At 40.2% G+C, this 15,805-nt stretch overlaps 1 protein-coding gene, 1 long non-coding RNA gene and 1 other non-coding gene across 7 annotated transcripts in view; 1 reads left to right on the top strand and 2 right to left on the bottom strand.

The window, feature by feature from the left end:
• Positions 1 to 15,805, top strand: part of LOC146693915 (uncharacterized) — a 340,133-nt gene that overhangs the window by 322,979 nt on the left and 1,349 nt on the right. The gene's annotated exons all lie outside the window — the stretch shown is intronic.
• Positions 12 to 15,125, bottom strand: p2ry6 (pyrimidinergic receptor P2Y6). Of its 5 annotated transcripts, none has more exons than XM_085429909.1 (4): positions 14,879 to 15,125; positions 9,403 to 9,473; positions 4,019 to 4,455; positions 12 to 2,886 (listed from the first exon to the last, which is right to left on the bottom strand). In XM_085429909.1, exons 3-4 carry the CDS (start codon positions 4,444 to 4,446, stop codon positions 2,214 to 2,216), a joined length of 1,101 nt encoding a protein of 366 aa, XP_085286035.1. In that variant the 5' UTR covers positions 4,447 to 4,455; positions 9,403 to 9,473; positions 14,879 to 15,125; the 3' UTR covers positions 12 to 2,213. The 5 variants fall into 5 exon arrangements, with proteins under 5 accessions (XP_085286035.1, XP_085286036.1, XP_085286034.1 ...); XM_085429910.1 differs by having other exon boundaries at positions 15,060 to 15,125; XM_085429908.1 differs by lacking the exon at positions 9,403 to 9,473.
• Positions 8,268 to 8,340, bottom strand: trnaa-agc (transfer RNA alanine (anticodon AGC)). The gene has a single exon. It is a non-coding gene; the product is annotated as a tRNA-Ala (tRNA).

The raw sequence follows: 15,805 nt of genomic DNA, 5'->3' as shown, positions 1-15,805 counted from the left end.
TGAAAACATCGTGTTTTTCATGGCTTTTAATAGTTTCAGTTAGTACGACATGGCAACAATCAGAAACACAACACAGAAAATTAAGCATCTGTACAGCAAAAAAAACCCCAAAAAACCCTTCAGTTTTAGTTTTTCTATCAACATAATTACATGTCTATAAAAATAAAAGACCATTCCCATTATTCATTTGTTAGGGAATTTGATAAAAATAACTCTTCTAACTAATACTGACGTCTGGGTCTCAATAGATGATAGATGACTGTGACATTCACTTTTTCTAAAGTACAACACACACATATTACATGACTATTGTTACTATGCACAGATACACATGAGCACACATTAGGAAACTGAAGCACATCACCACCTCATACTGAGGTCAAAGCTGCACATTCACATTAGACTGACACATACAACAAATACTTAAAGTGTTAACCTGTTACAGGAGCTTCAGAGCAATACGAGTTGAAAGCCGTTTTTCACATTGTCATTTCAGAATTTAACAACATACTGGTCTCAAGCTGGCACAGTCTAGTGTAACATATGAGTTTGGCTACTCTGAAATCTTCTGGTTAACACGAATGTCACAAAATTATTAATCACGTTTATTTCACTCCACGGTAAGTGCATTGTTTGTCAAGAGCTCGTCACAGGGCAAAGACTCACTGTTTAAAAACATGACAAAGGTGCTCACTATGAAAGGCAGGTATGACATGTAAAACACAGGGCACATTTTTACAGTAAACATCAAAGTACACATATGTACATGCAGGCATATGCCATCTACATTTATGTTCATTTCATGAACATTTTAAGTCACCAGATCACGCAGCTGACAACCTACGTCATACAGCTAAATCACGTCAAAGCAGTGCTAAGTACTAAACATTTCATATGTACAGGAATCCCAGTTAGACTGAAAAGATTCACACACTCATAAAAAACCACAGAGTTAATTTAATGCCCTTAACTCCACAATCTGCCTCTATCTTTACCTTTAAATGACTTTTAAAAAAATAACTGAATTAAACATATAATTTAAACTGATTTCCTTCATTTGCTGCAGAATTTATAAGTACAAGACAAAGATCAGTCAGCAACTGACGGCCTATGTCAGCGCGCTGTGAGCTGCACATTTAACGGTTTTCTTGACAATGTTTTATTTGTGACTGTAAGATCTGATACATGCTAACATCACTACTATTATGACAGATGCTCCATTCGGTAAAGTAAATCTGCTTGGCATCTTTCTTGGCCTTCAGACAACAATTCTGATGGCTAAAGATCCAAACGGGACAGGCAAAAAAAAACCCAACCTATTATGACAGAGGCAGTGGGGCTACAGCAGTGGCGTGCGCACACCATCCAGTGGTTAAAACCCGCAACAGCAGCTATTACGACATGGATAATGTAGAAACGCATCACTTTCAAGGAAAAACAGAGCTACAGACCTTCATTGGAACGCATAATACTCCACTTTTAAATCAGTGAACATAAACTTCTGTTTTTTGCAGCCTCTGTTTGCAAAGTATACCCCCAACCCCACCTTTCAGTTCCTTTCCTCAGACTAGTGCAGATTCAACATGCAAGCATAAACACCACCAAAAAACAGTGCCAGAGAGGATTTTAGCCTAGCAAGTTCAAATGAACTATTTTCTCCTTTCCTCAACTGCATCTCATTCCAGCACGATGCATCTCTATCGTAACACCTCGCATAGATACTAAAATTCCCCAATAATTCAGTAGTTTCAATTTAAAGTACACGTCACAGTGTGTTAAACAATGCAAAAAAAGGGGGATTTCAGAAAAAAAAAAGCAGTGCAGTGGAGCTTGAAAGTAAACATCACTTATGTACAGTGCAGGACATTTTCATTAGAGGATTACAGTATTCCCCATCCAGAGTTATAAACCAAAATCTATGAATTCGCACAATCAAATACACTCACAGTCAGTGTGATAATAATTCCCAGTTCAAAACAATGCAAGCAGGACATTGTCAACATTTTCCATTCACACTGCATTGAGCCTTTATAGGGCACTTCAGATGGCTTCTTCAGACTGTTATTAAACACATTTTTTAGTCACTAATAGCTGAAAGCCTCAAGGACAACAGTTTACTGTAATAAGAGAAGGAACTTCAGAAAAACAAGGTTAGAAAACGAATCCATCTCTGTGTTTTAAATCTTAACAAGGCTTCAAGGAGCACTGTTCGCTCACACGCTGCTGCCTTGGCTCTTTAGAGTGGTGACTCTGCGCACGAACCTCCTGGTGCTCCGGCGGTAGCGTGGTTGCGTGAAGTAAAACAGAATCGGGTCCAGAAAGCTGTTCATGCTGGCAAACGGTCTGGTGCTCTTATAGATGATTGAGAACAAGTTTCTTGTTGTGCAGGGAGCATTGGGCAAGGTGCGCACCACCAGGTACAGAGTCTTTGTGAGGTGAAACGGGAGGAAGCTTACGCAGAACACCGCGGCTACAATAATGATCATCCTCACCGCCCTGTCTCGTTTATCCCCAGGCGCTATGGAGACGCCCTGGTAGGACACTGGGCGGCAGAGGATGAAGGCCATCTTGCAGTAGCAAACCATCACGCCTATGAAAGGCAGCAAGAAGCCGAGGCACGTCAGAGCCATGCCGTAAGGATAGTAGTCTACCGAGCGCCCTGGCGTGCTCAAATCGTAGCACACGGTGCGGTTGCGCTGTTGCCCTGTTGCTGCAAAGTGGAAAGTTGGCGCGCACAGGGAGCCAACCACCAGCCATACTAATCCGCAGACGCACCACACCATCTTGCGACCGCCCTGCTTGTGCCACACCGAGAGAGGGTGGCAAATGGCCAAATAACGCTGCACACTGATGCAGGTCAGGAACAGGATGCTGCCATGGAGATTACTGAAACAGGAACACAGAGAAGAAAATGTTGTTGAGCTGAATATTATCACAATCCATTTGTATGTTCTGCAAAATCAAAGTTTTTCTTCAAAAAAGTGCTTTTATTAAGGGACCTTCAGTATAGCATTTCTAAACTATTTTTTTCATTTCTATTTGCACATGATAACAGAATTATTTCAGAAAAACAAGAGACCCTGCTTATATTTGGAGAAAGAAGGGCAAGAATTAGCAGCAAAACTGGGTCTTCCCTTTGTCAACTCAAAACATATGTTGCTCCTGGTGAAAAACGACTTCCTGAAGACTAAAGTAACCATTAGTGACTGTATGGTGAACTGAAGACCACAGTCCATGCCAGAGGACTATAAAATCTGGAGGAGCTTGAGAGATTATCCAAAGAGGAATGAGCTGTCAGTGTGTTCCCAAAGTGCTTTTAACATCATCTAACAGAAGCTGAAACCACCTCCCCAACAGTGTTTCCTATGATTGTGCTCATTGTTTTTCCAGCACAAAATCTGGCAATAATACCCCTACTGAGGACTATTTCCACCAAAAGAAGATTTGTGCTGGTGGCAAAACCAAAACCAAAAAACCCCCAGATCAAGATCAAAGTTGCAGAAAACAGGAAGAATTCCCACAAGACATGTAGCCAACAGACTCTGTTCCCCGTGATTTTTCTTCAAATCCCAACTTCTGCTACTAATGGCATCCGATGACCATTTCTCAAGAAAGTCCAAATGTAGTCCCGTTCTCAAAGGGCAACTGTGTGTGAGCACTAGCACTATTTCTGCATCTGCATTAGATACCTTGCCATGTTCAAAGGTTTGGAACTTCTTCCATAAACTAGTTTTCATGCTTTACACACCCGTTCACGTCACACTTGTGCGCACTATAATGCAAAAAAGTACATTTTTTCCAGTATACTTAAATATTAGTGTCATTGTCTCCATTCCCATTACTTATCACATCTCAGATCCAATTTTCTTTCCCATTCCTGTCCAAAAATAGGACAATTCACATAATAACACTGTGTCACATATCACTTGCATACACAGACCTTAACAATGAAAAATTAATTCCCAAAAATTACATAATAAAATCTGAAAAATGAGCCAATAATCAACCATGAACCCACCTGTAGAACTGAAACCTGACCATCTTACAGGTAAACTCCCCAAAGGGCCAGTAGTCATGACTCGCATAGTTGTAGATGAGTAAAGGAAGTGACATCACATACAGAAAGTCGGCTATGGCCAAGTTGAGCATGTAGATGTTGTTTCTGGACAAATTGGACCTCTTCCTCCATATCTTCAGTATGACGGTGGCATTCAGAGGAATCCCAAGCAGGAAGACGATGGTGTACACAGCAGGAAGTAAAATGCGCTTAAAGTCTTCCTTGTAGGTGCAGCGAGGGTTAACCGCCCCACTAACACTGCTGATGTTACTGAGAGCGTTAATGAAGCTGTCTGCTGGGTAAAGCTCTGTAGGGTGTGAGAGCAGGTCCACTAAGGAAGTTTTTGAGTTGAGGGCTTCTGTGGGGATGGTGCTGAAAGAATCTGGCATCTTCACATTCTGGAGGAGAGAGAGAGAGACGGGTGAGACTTGGTAGCAAGATTTGCTCGAGATCAAACACGATTACCGAGCTATTGTATTTGATGGAGTACAGACAGAACGTTATAGGTCTTCTTATTATTAGTTGTCTGTGGTGTACAAACTAATCCAGGAAGGCACACAAACAGCCATATTCAGCTTGGCCAACACTGTAGGAGGAGCAGTTCTCTCCTGCTCATGTATAACCTTGACCTTGAACACAGTTTGGCTGAAAAGCCATTAGGTGATCACTGTGTGCAAATTTCACTAAATTCTAAGAGGAGTGGATGGACGAGTGCCATCACATCACATCATCGATTATTTTGCCGTACAGGCAAAAAAATCAACATTTGTTTTGGATGTAACGGCACACACACACAGCCTTACCTAGAAGACAGACTCCTATTGTTCCCATTTGTCGATTTAACTGGGAAAACACATGAAAGCAATGTTTCTATAGCATGCCACGATTAGACAAATGAAACAGAAAATATGCAAGAAAACAAATGGATGAAATAGAGAGAGAGGACAACTCTCCACCAGAGGGCACAAGAGATCTGCGTCTGTGTTATATCCTCCAATATTACACAAAAGCAGTCACCTTGAGCCCTGTGAACACAGGACAAATACCTCATAACCCGACTTGAAACCTAATAATCTCCTGGGTGTGCTCACTGTAAAAAGGGCTCACTTTGTATTTACGAATACATACGACAGACTGTAAGAACTACAACAAAATAGGTGCTACAGTGAAATAATCATTTAATCTCTCCATCATTTTCTGACAAGTGTAGACCAAGACGTTTGGTCAAGTTTGGAAATGAAAACCATTGCAGACTGTCTGATCTCCCACTCACATTTCGCAACGTCTGGAACAGGCCCACTATACACAAACAGACTTATCAATGATCTTAAATATTCTTCTGCCTTACAACATCAGTCATATCCACTTCCCTCATGGCAGCAGGCAGCTGAGTAAGTGATCTGCCTAAGACACTTCCTCCAAAGCCCGGTGCTTCCTCAGACTGTTACTCACTACATTTCACAACCAACCAACCAACCAACAAGCCAACCAACACCCTCGAGCCTGCGTCTGTGCTTGTGTGCCAGAGTGTGTACATGTCAGGTATCTCTCAAAGCTGCTTAAAAAACTGTCTTTGGATGTGTTCAAAAAAAGTGTTTTAGGTGAACTCCTCTGTGTGGGTGCGCAGATGTGAACAGAAGTGACGCACAATTTTATAACTCCTGGCACAGAAACTGAGGGAGAGGAGGTGAAGGGAGCAGTGTGCCAAAGGACCACTGAGCATTTATCTGCAAAGATGAATAGAAAACGTTGTTGAGGAGTGCTCTGCAGTCTGTTTTATCTGCTGATGACTCATGCACGACGTACTTCAGATCAGTAATTTGGTTGAAAATCAACTCCGCAAAAGGCCTTGAAGCCAAAATTCTTGGGTAACCTGAAGCACAAAGACCCTGAATTAAGTCTGTAGCTGTTTTCATGTTAAATAAAGTCTGATTTTCATGAAACGCACTAAACTGCAGCACTGCAGAAACAGTCATGGTCCTAGGGCTCTTGCTTTTGCCACAGAGGAGGCTCTATTACTCATCTTTATGTTCAGGCTTGCTTTTAGACGCCTCGCAGAGCCTGACCTGAATAAAACACAATGAAATGTGTAATAGTTTGAGCAGTAGCTCCTGTTTGTGACATGTGTTGGTGCTCATAGTTCATTATTAACAGAACAGTTCAAGGACAAGCAGTAACATGAAAGCTAAGCTATAATTCATTTTACAAAAGAACTAATCAGCTCATTGCCACATTTTCCTTCTTTAGCAGTACCGCAATCTTTCAGACAATACGGTAAGTATAGAGAAAGAGAAGCACACATCCTGGATCCTACAAGCCCTAGCAAGCAAACCACTGGTTTCAAAGTAAGAACTGAGATGTGAGAGGCCAATAAACCACTGATTCCCATGCTGAATATCTGCACCTTTTAGGATAAGTATTGTGGTGGAGATGATTTATGTATCAAATAAAGCCAGATTATTTTTAAAAGGTTTTGGAATAGGGGGCAAATAGAAGTAAAAGCTCTTTCTGATCTATTCATGTTCAGGGCTCATGTCAAAAGTTGTTTCTAGAAAAAAGGGAAACAGATGTTGTGATTTAGTGAAAACATGGACAAGCATACTCGATATAAAGACGAAACTCAGCCTGAACTCTCCTAGGGAGTTTTCTTGTAACTTCTTTATTATTACTAGCATTAGTTTTTCCCAGTTTAGGTTGCCCTTAAGTTTTTGCATTTGCTTAGAAGCTTTTATCAGCCACAATCAATCGGCTCGCTTTTTCTTAAGATTTCTGTTTCATGCCTTTGTTTGTTCGCGTTTAGGTCTGCACCACAATCCCTACTAGGTCTGCATCAGCGGACAGTGGGAAAGGCAATCCGTGACTGATAGTGTTTCATTGCATGGGCAGTGTGTTTGGTTTCACTGTCATGCTGAAAAATGAAGCCATTCTAAATAAGACGTTTTCCAGATGGTAATATATGGTGGATTAAAATCTGATGGTAGTATTCTGTGACCATAATTCTATCAATTTTAACAAGATCTCCAACACCTCTGGCTGAAATGCAGTCCCAAACCATGACAGAGCCTAATTAGTTTATTTAGGCCAATTCCACCTGTCCAATTTGCTCACATTTTTAAGGACACAGTGAACACTAGTTTGAACTAATAGCTCTTTACTAATCACCTCATTGGTGCATTAATACTATTTTATGCCTTTCAATCTTTGACTTTTCTCATAGATTCAACTAAAGAAATTGGAGTAAATTATGAGTTTCTGCAACAGGCTAGAAACAAAGTGTTTAAAGAAACAATTTTGGTGCTTTATGAAATTTTCTATCACATGTAGACACAACACTGGTTCAGTCTCTTGAGTTGGTGCCTTTTTTATTCTTGAATGCTTCATAGGTCAGGGTTAAGTCACTTAAACAAGAAAACAAAAAACATTCTACTGAAAATGATCAGAAACAAGGACTGGAATGAAAATGAGTGAAAAAGCAGCCAATGTCCAAAGAAAGACCTTTAGAAAGCCAGGATAACTGCCTAAAAACTGCCTAAAAAATGGTGCTACATTTTATATGGCATAACCCAGAGTAACACGCGCCAAAGAGTGCTGTTGAAATCTGAAGCATGCACAGTGTGTGTGTAGCTATAAAAATGCAAGCATTCATGCCTGTGAGTGAGCCTCTAAATTTGTTACCCTTTGTTACCATTTGAAAGTTTCACTGAGATTTAAATCTCATTTCCAAGACAGACTTGGCAACGATTTCAGGGTAAGAAGTGTGCTCCATTTATTCTAAAATAACCTATTAGTTTATCAATATAAGGAAATATTACTAAAAACACTAACTTAAACGAACAAAACTTCACTCACTGAACTTCCCTAGTACATGTGAAGCTAACATAAACCTGCTCAATACGCGTTCTCTTTACATCCTTCCTGAAAAGATTCAGTCATTTAAATGGTGCAGTAATTGGACTATTTAGAGATTTTGAGACCAAATCCTGATATGTTGTCGTCTTTATTGTAATTTTTTTTCCAGCATGCAGATACAGTGTATCAAAGTTATAATGTAAATGGAAAGATAAGCTGACATTTAAGGTTATCTGCACTACCAGGAGAGGAAAAAAGAATTACAGAAATAATACAGATGCTGTTTTCAGTGCTAATAGTAAAGAAAACTCTTACCTTTAAAAGTATTTAATCCAGATTGGAAAAAAAAAAAAAAACTTGTTGGAGAATGCGGGCATCGATCCCGCTACCTCTCGCATGCTAAGCGAGCGCTCTACCATTTGAGCTAATTCCCCTTCATGCTGTGTGCTGCAAAAATAAAGCCTTTAGAGGCACACACCCACAGCCCTGCTCACTCACGTAATGTGACCAGTTAATGACAGGGACACTTTCTCTTTGCGATACACACACCCTCACAAACACCCTGCTGCATACTCTCCACCCTGAGGACTGCCAAAAGGCTGAGCTGAGCAAGTCACACAAGGTTATTTATAAACCATGACTGCAAGAATGTGACTGCTACACTCAGGACAAATATAGGAGATTAATAATTCATCATAACAAAGCCGTAAATCAAATGACACCTAGACTGCATTAATGATTATTCTGCATGTGGATATGGTGTCAGGACCTTTGAACTTTGATTAAGGTAATGCAAGGTAACTCTAACTACGTCAATATCACAAGTAATGACTGATAGCAGAGCCCAGCTTATATTTAAACCACGTAACCCGGAGAGTGCACTTACTGCCTTAAGGCTCTGCGTGCGTTTTTATTGCGGTACTATGAAAAATGAACATGACTGTGTAATGTAAACCAGCAGAACTTTAAGGTTCCTCTCGGTGTTACAGAAATTTATGAGGTGTTTTAAACTCATTGTTTGGTTTTGGTGTTTAGGCCAAGAATAGAACTAGAGACACAAAGTCACTAACCAGATGTGTAATATGGCAGAAATCTCTACTAGGAGTAAGTGGAGACAGAAGAAAAACGTCATAAGCCAACAAATGTCTGATTTGTATGTGCAAACATGTCCGACATAAATTTTATATTAAAATAATGTTATATACAAATCAAAAACGTGGTGTTCCTACTATTATTATTATTCTTAATGTATGTTTCTGTCTGATCCACAGATAAAACTCCAAAGAGACATTTGGAGAGAAGAGATAATGGATATGTTTCCGTGGACGATTCTTATATAGCATTTTTTTACTCTACCTAAGCACTCAAAGCGATTTAGACTATGTGCCTCATTCACCAATTCACACAAGCGCTTTATTCTCTGCTTTTTCCTACTGAAGTGCTTTCTATCTAACATGCATGCTATGACGGAGAGCAACTTGGTGTTAGTATTTTACCTAAGGATATCTGGCATGCAGACTGGAGCAGCCAGGTGTCGAATAGCCAACCTTCCAAAGAAGAAGAAGTCCTACAAAATAAATAAAAGAATGTAAAAATTAAAACACGTGAAACACAAAATCGTGCCCAGCAAAAACAAAAAAGCTTCATAGCTGGTGAGCTTTAGAAACATTGACCTACAGAATGCCTAATTAAAACTGGCAGATAAGGTGACATAAAGAGTTATACTGCCGTGCATGTAGGAAGGCTATCTCTCTATCATTTAAATGAACAGAAAAGGGAGATTTAGAGGAGAGGACAGCAAGCAGGCCACAATTAAAGTCCAATTACTTTCCCATCTCCGATTTCTAAAGTCCCTGGAGACCCTAATCAATGATTCATGCCCGCTGCCCCTCATTCAGTCCCGTGCTCGGTTGTAGTTAATTGAGGAAACAAAATGACGAGCCAGGAAATCGATATTAGTATCACACATGAGTATACGCGCAGTACAATCACGTCTGCAGACGCACACTGCAGCCCTACCTAGCAATCAGGAGCAAATCTACAGTAAACAAAACAGAGTAAATTCAGGAGCGCAGTAGGAGTACAATAATCAACTGTACAAACTAATAGCATGACACAGAAACACACAAACCTTCCACATATCAGTGTGATCAACATTCAGGTCACAGCCCTCTATTGTGGATTAGAAAAAAACAGACTGCGATAATTATCGCTGCTAATACGGTGCATGAAGACAGGAGACAGGAGACGCTTTAAACTAATCAGCTGCACCATAAAGAGGACGGGTGATAAGCAAAGCTGGTGTTCCATCAAAACCGCACTACTTGCCATATGGTCACAAAGATAATAAAAGCGTTTCTTGTTGCATGTGACATAACTATACAAATCATTTAAACATTCAGTAGTGCAAACAAAGATATTACTGCAAGGCTTGTGTAGAAAGTCCCCTTCTGGCCAAAGTTAACCAAAGCATTATACCACATTTTTCACTAATGAAGTGGACAAGACTGCAGCTGATAACAGATGGCATTCTCATAATTTGCCGTATCTTGCAATCAAAAACAGGCTAACGATGTTGTTGTTGTAAGTATGTCATTAGATATACAGAGAGAAGGTCATACAATATTTCCTACAACTTTACTGTGTGTCAGCTCTTTGGTGCACAAAAGAGGTCTGATGAAATAAATGTAGTGCCAGGACAGTAGGGCACTGGTCACTGAAACTAAAATTTTGAAACACCAAAATTCTTTCTTCTATGATTAATCTGAATCATCACTCTTACTTAATTGACTTACGAGAGCAAAACGTGTTAAAATTGACTTCTGTTTAGGGTGAGGGGCTTACATGCCACACTCATCAATTGCAGAACAGTCCAAAAGTCTTGCACCACCGCTTTCTTTACAACAGACTTTCCGACGCTTGCTGCTTTTTTTACTCATTTCCAGTCCATCCTTGTACCTGACCAGTATCAAAGGAATGTTTTTGGTCATTAGCTACATAACACTGATCTGTGAGTCTTTCAAGCATAAAAAATTTGCATAACTCAATGGATCAACCAGTGTTGTGTCTATGCAAAACAGACAACTTAGCCCTTTTTAGGCACTTTGTTATGAGCAGACTGCCACAAAGGTGTGTCATTGGTTCCAATTTCTTTAGAAAATTGTATCTTTTGTACCAACAAGGTGATTCTCAGAAACTGAACAAAAACTATTTAGAGCAGATAAACAGTATCAGAGAGTCATCTCCTTAACAAATAGGAAAAAAGCCACACAGACAGAGAGAACATGGCAAACTCCACACAGAAAGGCTCTAAATGGTGATTTAACCCAGGACCTTCCTTCTGTCTGTTTGAATGCTTTGATGAGCACAACGGCAAACCTTGCCAAGCTGCTGAACTAATCAAAGAAAAAAATAACAGCAAGCAAGCTGAACGACATTTCACAATAGTTTCTCTCTTGCTTTTGTCCTTCAGCACATATATTGTTATAATAATAATGACTCACTGATAATGTAAAAGTACCCCAGAAATGCATAAATATTTTTCTGATGCATGTTTTTGTTCTTGAGCCGCTATTAGTCACATTTAATGTTGTGAGAATAACATGATTTTACTGATCTTGAGCTCCAGTAGCTGTAACGTCTTGGTGCACAACTTGTGTTGGGCAAAAAAAAAAAAAAAAGAAGCTTAGCAAAAGCTCAACAGGCTGGTAAGCAGCAATTAGTCTGTGCCCCGTGGTTGCTGAAGTCATGTGTTTGTGCTGCAGAGGGGATGGAAATGCAGATGTGGTGAAAGCAGAGTCAGTAAAGCACAAAAAGAGAACAGAAACAAAAAAAAGTCTTTACTGACCGATCACCCAGTGCATCTGTGACAATTGCTGTGAATTGCACAACAAGTTTTGGAAACATTGGCGGTAATCTTTTTAAAACCTACTCAGGACAAAGACATTCGATTTATTTTGAGACATTCACATTAAATCACCAATTTGGCTGGTATGTTTATGATGGCTTCCATTAAGCTTGTGCTTGTTTATTCAGTGAGATAATGCTGAGGGCCACTTAACTTCATTTGATAAACAACTTCAGCCCTAAATTTTCTGTCTACCAGGTTTTCTGCTTCTCTAACTCTGCGGCTCCAACACAGAGTTATGTTAATCTGCTACCCGGCAGACAAAACAGAGGCTCAAACAGTGCCTCTCCACTAAAAACACAGCAGCCATGTTAAAGCCCTGTGGCGACTGAAGCAGATAGCCTGTCTAAGTGATTGTTGGTTATTACGTCAGCAATATGACAACTTGTTTTTACTGGATCCGAGCACAGTTATGCACATTCTAGAGAGACATAACAAATACAAGTTATAAACCTCACATCTGCAGTTTTTTTATATCGTTTTTTCATACCGTTTATAATCTTTTACTTGCTTTGCTTACTTCGAATACGATTTACAACAAGATGTTTTTGAAGTTATCATGGTTAACAGCAGATTTATTAAAGAATGTTTAAACAGCTTTTTACGTTGCTTTGACATAGCAGTATGAGTCTTTGGTCTTGAAACGTTGTACTCTCCTGCAGCATGGCCGACAAATTTATAGAAACAACTGATTGCTGAGAACATACTATTCCTTTTTTAAAAAGGTCACTATTAAGGGTGTCTGTCCTGGGGCACATGATGTATTGCAGGCTGTTTATTAATCACAGGGTCAGTAGTTTGTGCTCCGGTGCCTCTAGTCAGCACTCTTAGGCATGATAGGGAACCCCAAATTGCTCCTGACGCATCCATCAGAGTGTGGTGCTTAAAAGGCATAGCAAAAAACAGCTGGTTGAACGTGGCTAACAGTAAAAAGCAATCACTTAGAGTAGAAAAGCTAAATAAGTACCCATCTGTTTACCATAACTATAGCAAACAATCAAGCAAACACTAGATTGTTCTTAGTAATTTTTGATAAAGCTTAAAATTAGAGTTGGATCAGGTGACCCTGGGCCCCCCATTAATTAAGCTACAGTATCCCTAGGCTGCTAGGGGCCAATTATTATTCATCTCTGTCTGTCTTTCATAATGTGTCTTTTCTCCTGTCTTCCTCACCTAATCTTGCTCCAGTTGCTTTGTGAAGCCTGGTTCTGCTCTAGGTTTCTTTCTGTTAAAAGGGAGTTTTTCCTTCCCACTGTCACCAAGAGTTTGTTCATAGGACCTCATATGACAGTTGGGGTTTTCTCTGTATTACTGTAAGGTCTGTTACCTTACAATGACGTGACTGTTGTTGTGATTTGCTGCTAAACAATAAAACTGAATTAAATTGCTATCAAATGGTCCAACTCAGTGTAACCCATAAAGACACCAGGGGCAACCTTTGGAGCTGAAAATTAAGGCAAATACCAAAGTAACAAAAACTGTATTTCCTTTAATGGCTACTACAACCTGGCACCGAAAGGGAGTCAGTTCCAATGCACTCCATGTTAAAATTTGTAACGTTACATCATTGACAAGCATATTTACAGCCTGATTTTTTCAAAATGTGTTGCTCTCTGTAGATAGTTTTCCTAGTGGGTGATTTTTTAAACTATCCTAAACTGCTTGAATGTTGGAATTAAAGGTGTGGCTGTTTTGATTGACAGATGCCCCACAGAGGACACTGTCAGTGCCACACACGCGAGAGAGAGGAGGAAAAAGGAGAAGGACAGCCATCTGCAGCGGCAGTCTTACACAAATTCCCGGTCTCTTCCTCACAGTGAAAAATAAAGCATATTAATTTACCACTGGAGCCAGATCACTGCAGCTGCCCACAGCATCAGTATCATAATGGACGGGAACTTGTAAAAGCTGTTGTTGTGTGGTCTACCAAAAAGTGATTTCTGGTATTTGCCAAAAGTGACTGTCAGTATTTAAACTGTTATAAATGATTTTTTGGCCTATAAACTTTTGTCAAACATATCTCTAGTGAATGATATCAAGCCATTTTAAGCCAAACTGTCTGCCATCAAGTTTTGGCAAATCAACTTTTATATTTCCATTGTTTATGAATGTAAAACTCTCACTGACATCAAAAATTTCTTTTTCAAAAGGGATCAGGCCAATAGGGGCAGCAGAAATTGCAACAAATATAACATAACGGTTATATAAATATATTTTAAGTAGCTGAAAGGACTGAATTGATTATAATGTAGAACACAGAGCATATACAATAACGCAGAGTCACAAAGATACTTACAAAACAAGTATTTTTTGTTTGTTTTATATGCAACACCTGTAAATCCTGTTGAGTGCAGACTATTAGATAAACACTGGAAATCAGTTTTTGGCACAAGACTGGGATGGTGCGTTTTTGGCTTCATTCTGTATGATCTCCTAAACTTCATAATTTTCTACAAACTCCATAGAGATGCTTGAACAAATATTCTCACCTGGTTTGTTCCCCATAAATCATCAGAGTCCTGGGACGCATACAACATGAGTGGATAATGATGACAGCGTCTTGCTCGAGGGCACGTACGTCCTTGTTTATTTAACTATCGTAATGTAAGAAAACGTGAGAGTATTTTTTTTAAGGAATTTGATTTAAAATGATGAAGAGAAACAGGAAAGGGGATACAACTGATCTGATGTTATCACACCAGACGAGCTTAATAAGTGCACTGACTGCACCAGTCGCCGGGGCTTTGAGGTGCAGGACACAGGACATGTCTTACTCCAGCACCACAAATAACACAGCTACCAGCCTTCGTGACTCCTTACAGCTGCTTATTTTAGCACCACAGGAGCCCCTGCTGGGACATCTGTGCGCCTGGACGAATAATAACAAAACTACACAAATGTAGTAACAAGCTACTATATCTCAGCAGCTAGAATTGATTGTTATACACGGCAGGTCAAATTCATATCGCGATAATTCCCCAGTGGGAATAATACTTTTTAAAAAACATTCCTTTAGTCGCTAGCTGCTGAATAAAGCAATAAAACTATAAACAAACTGAACTTACCCTGAATGAAAAACGAAACAAGTGCGACAACATCAACAAGTTGGCCACTCGGCCATGGCAAAGTGCTGCTCCTCGGTGATAACAAAGAGCTGGGAAACGGACTGTTGCCGGTAAAATAGCAGGTTTAAGGAAACGCCGTGCTGCTAGGTTCGAATTCACCGCTTATCTGTCCCGTACCTACCTGCAGCGGAGCGGCGAGCTGCTGCACACTTTACACGCCGTATAACTGCCACGCACGCGCAATGAGTCTTGCGCCACCTGCACGAACAAAGGGAACGACTCCAGCGACAGCTAACGTCTCGTATGGCAAGCCATTAGTGCCAAAATTCGCCACTTTCCTAACCCGTTTGGTTAAGAAATGGCGTAAAAAACGCCGTTTAATTTTTCAAAACGCCGAAAAAAACGGCGTTCTGTTCCGACAAACGCCGCTTTTTCCGCCGCTCGGATGGCGCCCTGAACGCACCATCCGAGTGACGTAAAAAGCGGCGTTCAAAGACAGACGGAAACGCCGTTTTTTACGTTACTCGGCACAAAACGCCGTTTTTATGCATCTTTGAACGGCGTTTTTTACGGCGTTCTCTGCCAGCTGTAACGGCGTTTAAAACGGCGTTTTATTGAAATTATGCAGGGCACTCCCCATGGTTCCCTCATCCAATTACTTTCAACTCATTTCACCCAATCAAAGAAGAGGAAGTGCAGACCACACTAATGCATCACCGATTCACCTTGCTGCTAAGTGATTGCCTATTCAGTACCAGTGCTTGTCACAGTATTCACTTGTATTATAATCCCACTATGCATTTTGATGTGTTTAAGGCATGATCGAGCAAACAAACGACAGAATACTTTTTCTGAAACCTTAACTGTGTTACCTGTTATGGCAGCTAACAGAAATGAGCAGAGCTAGCTCTGCTCATTTCTGAGCTT

This window comes from Copadichromis virginalis, linkage group LG14 (genome assembly GCF_057382275.1).
Source record: "Copadichromis virginalis isolate Kocher_CV1m ecotype Utaka linkage group LG14, C_Virginalis_male_GT1.1, whole genome shotgun sequence".
Lineage (NCBI taxonomy): Eukaryota > Metazoa > Chordata > Actinopteri > Cichliformes > Cichlidae > Copadichromis > Copadichromis virginalis.
This window is presented reverse-complemented; position numbering and strand designations above follow the sequence as displayed.

Coding starts and splice junctions, on each gene's coding strand:
- p2ry6 (XM_085429908.1), bottom strand. CDS start 14,911: ATGTTGTCGCACTTGTTTCGTTTTTCATTCAGG. Junction 4,456..14,878: donor TGTTTCGTTTTTCATTCAGG/GTAAGTTCAGTT, acceptor TCTCTCCTCCAG/AATGTGAAGATGCCAGATTC. Junction 2,887..4,018: donor GTCAGGTTTCAGTTCTACAG/GTGGGTTCATGG, acceptor TTCCTGTTTCAG/TAATCTCCATGGCAGCATCC.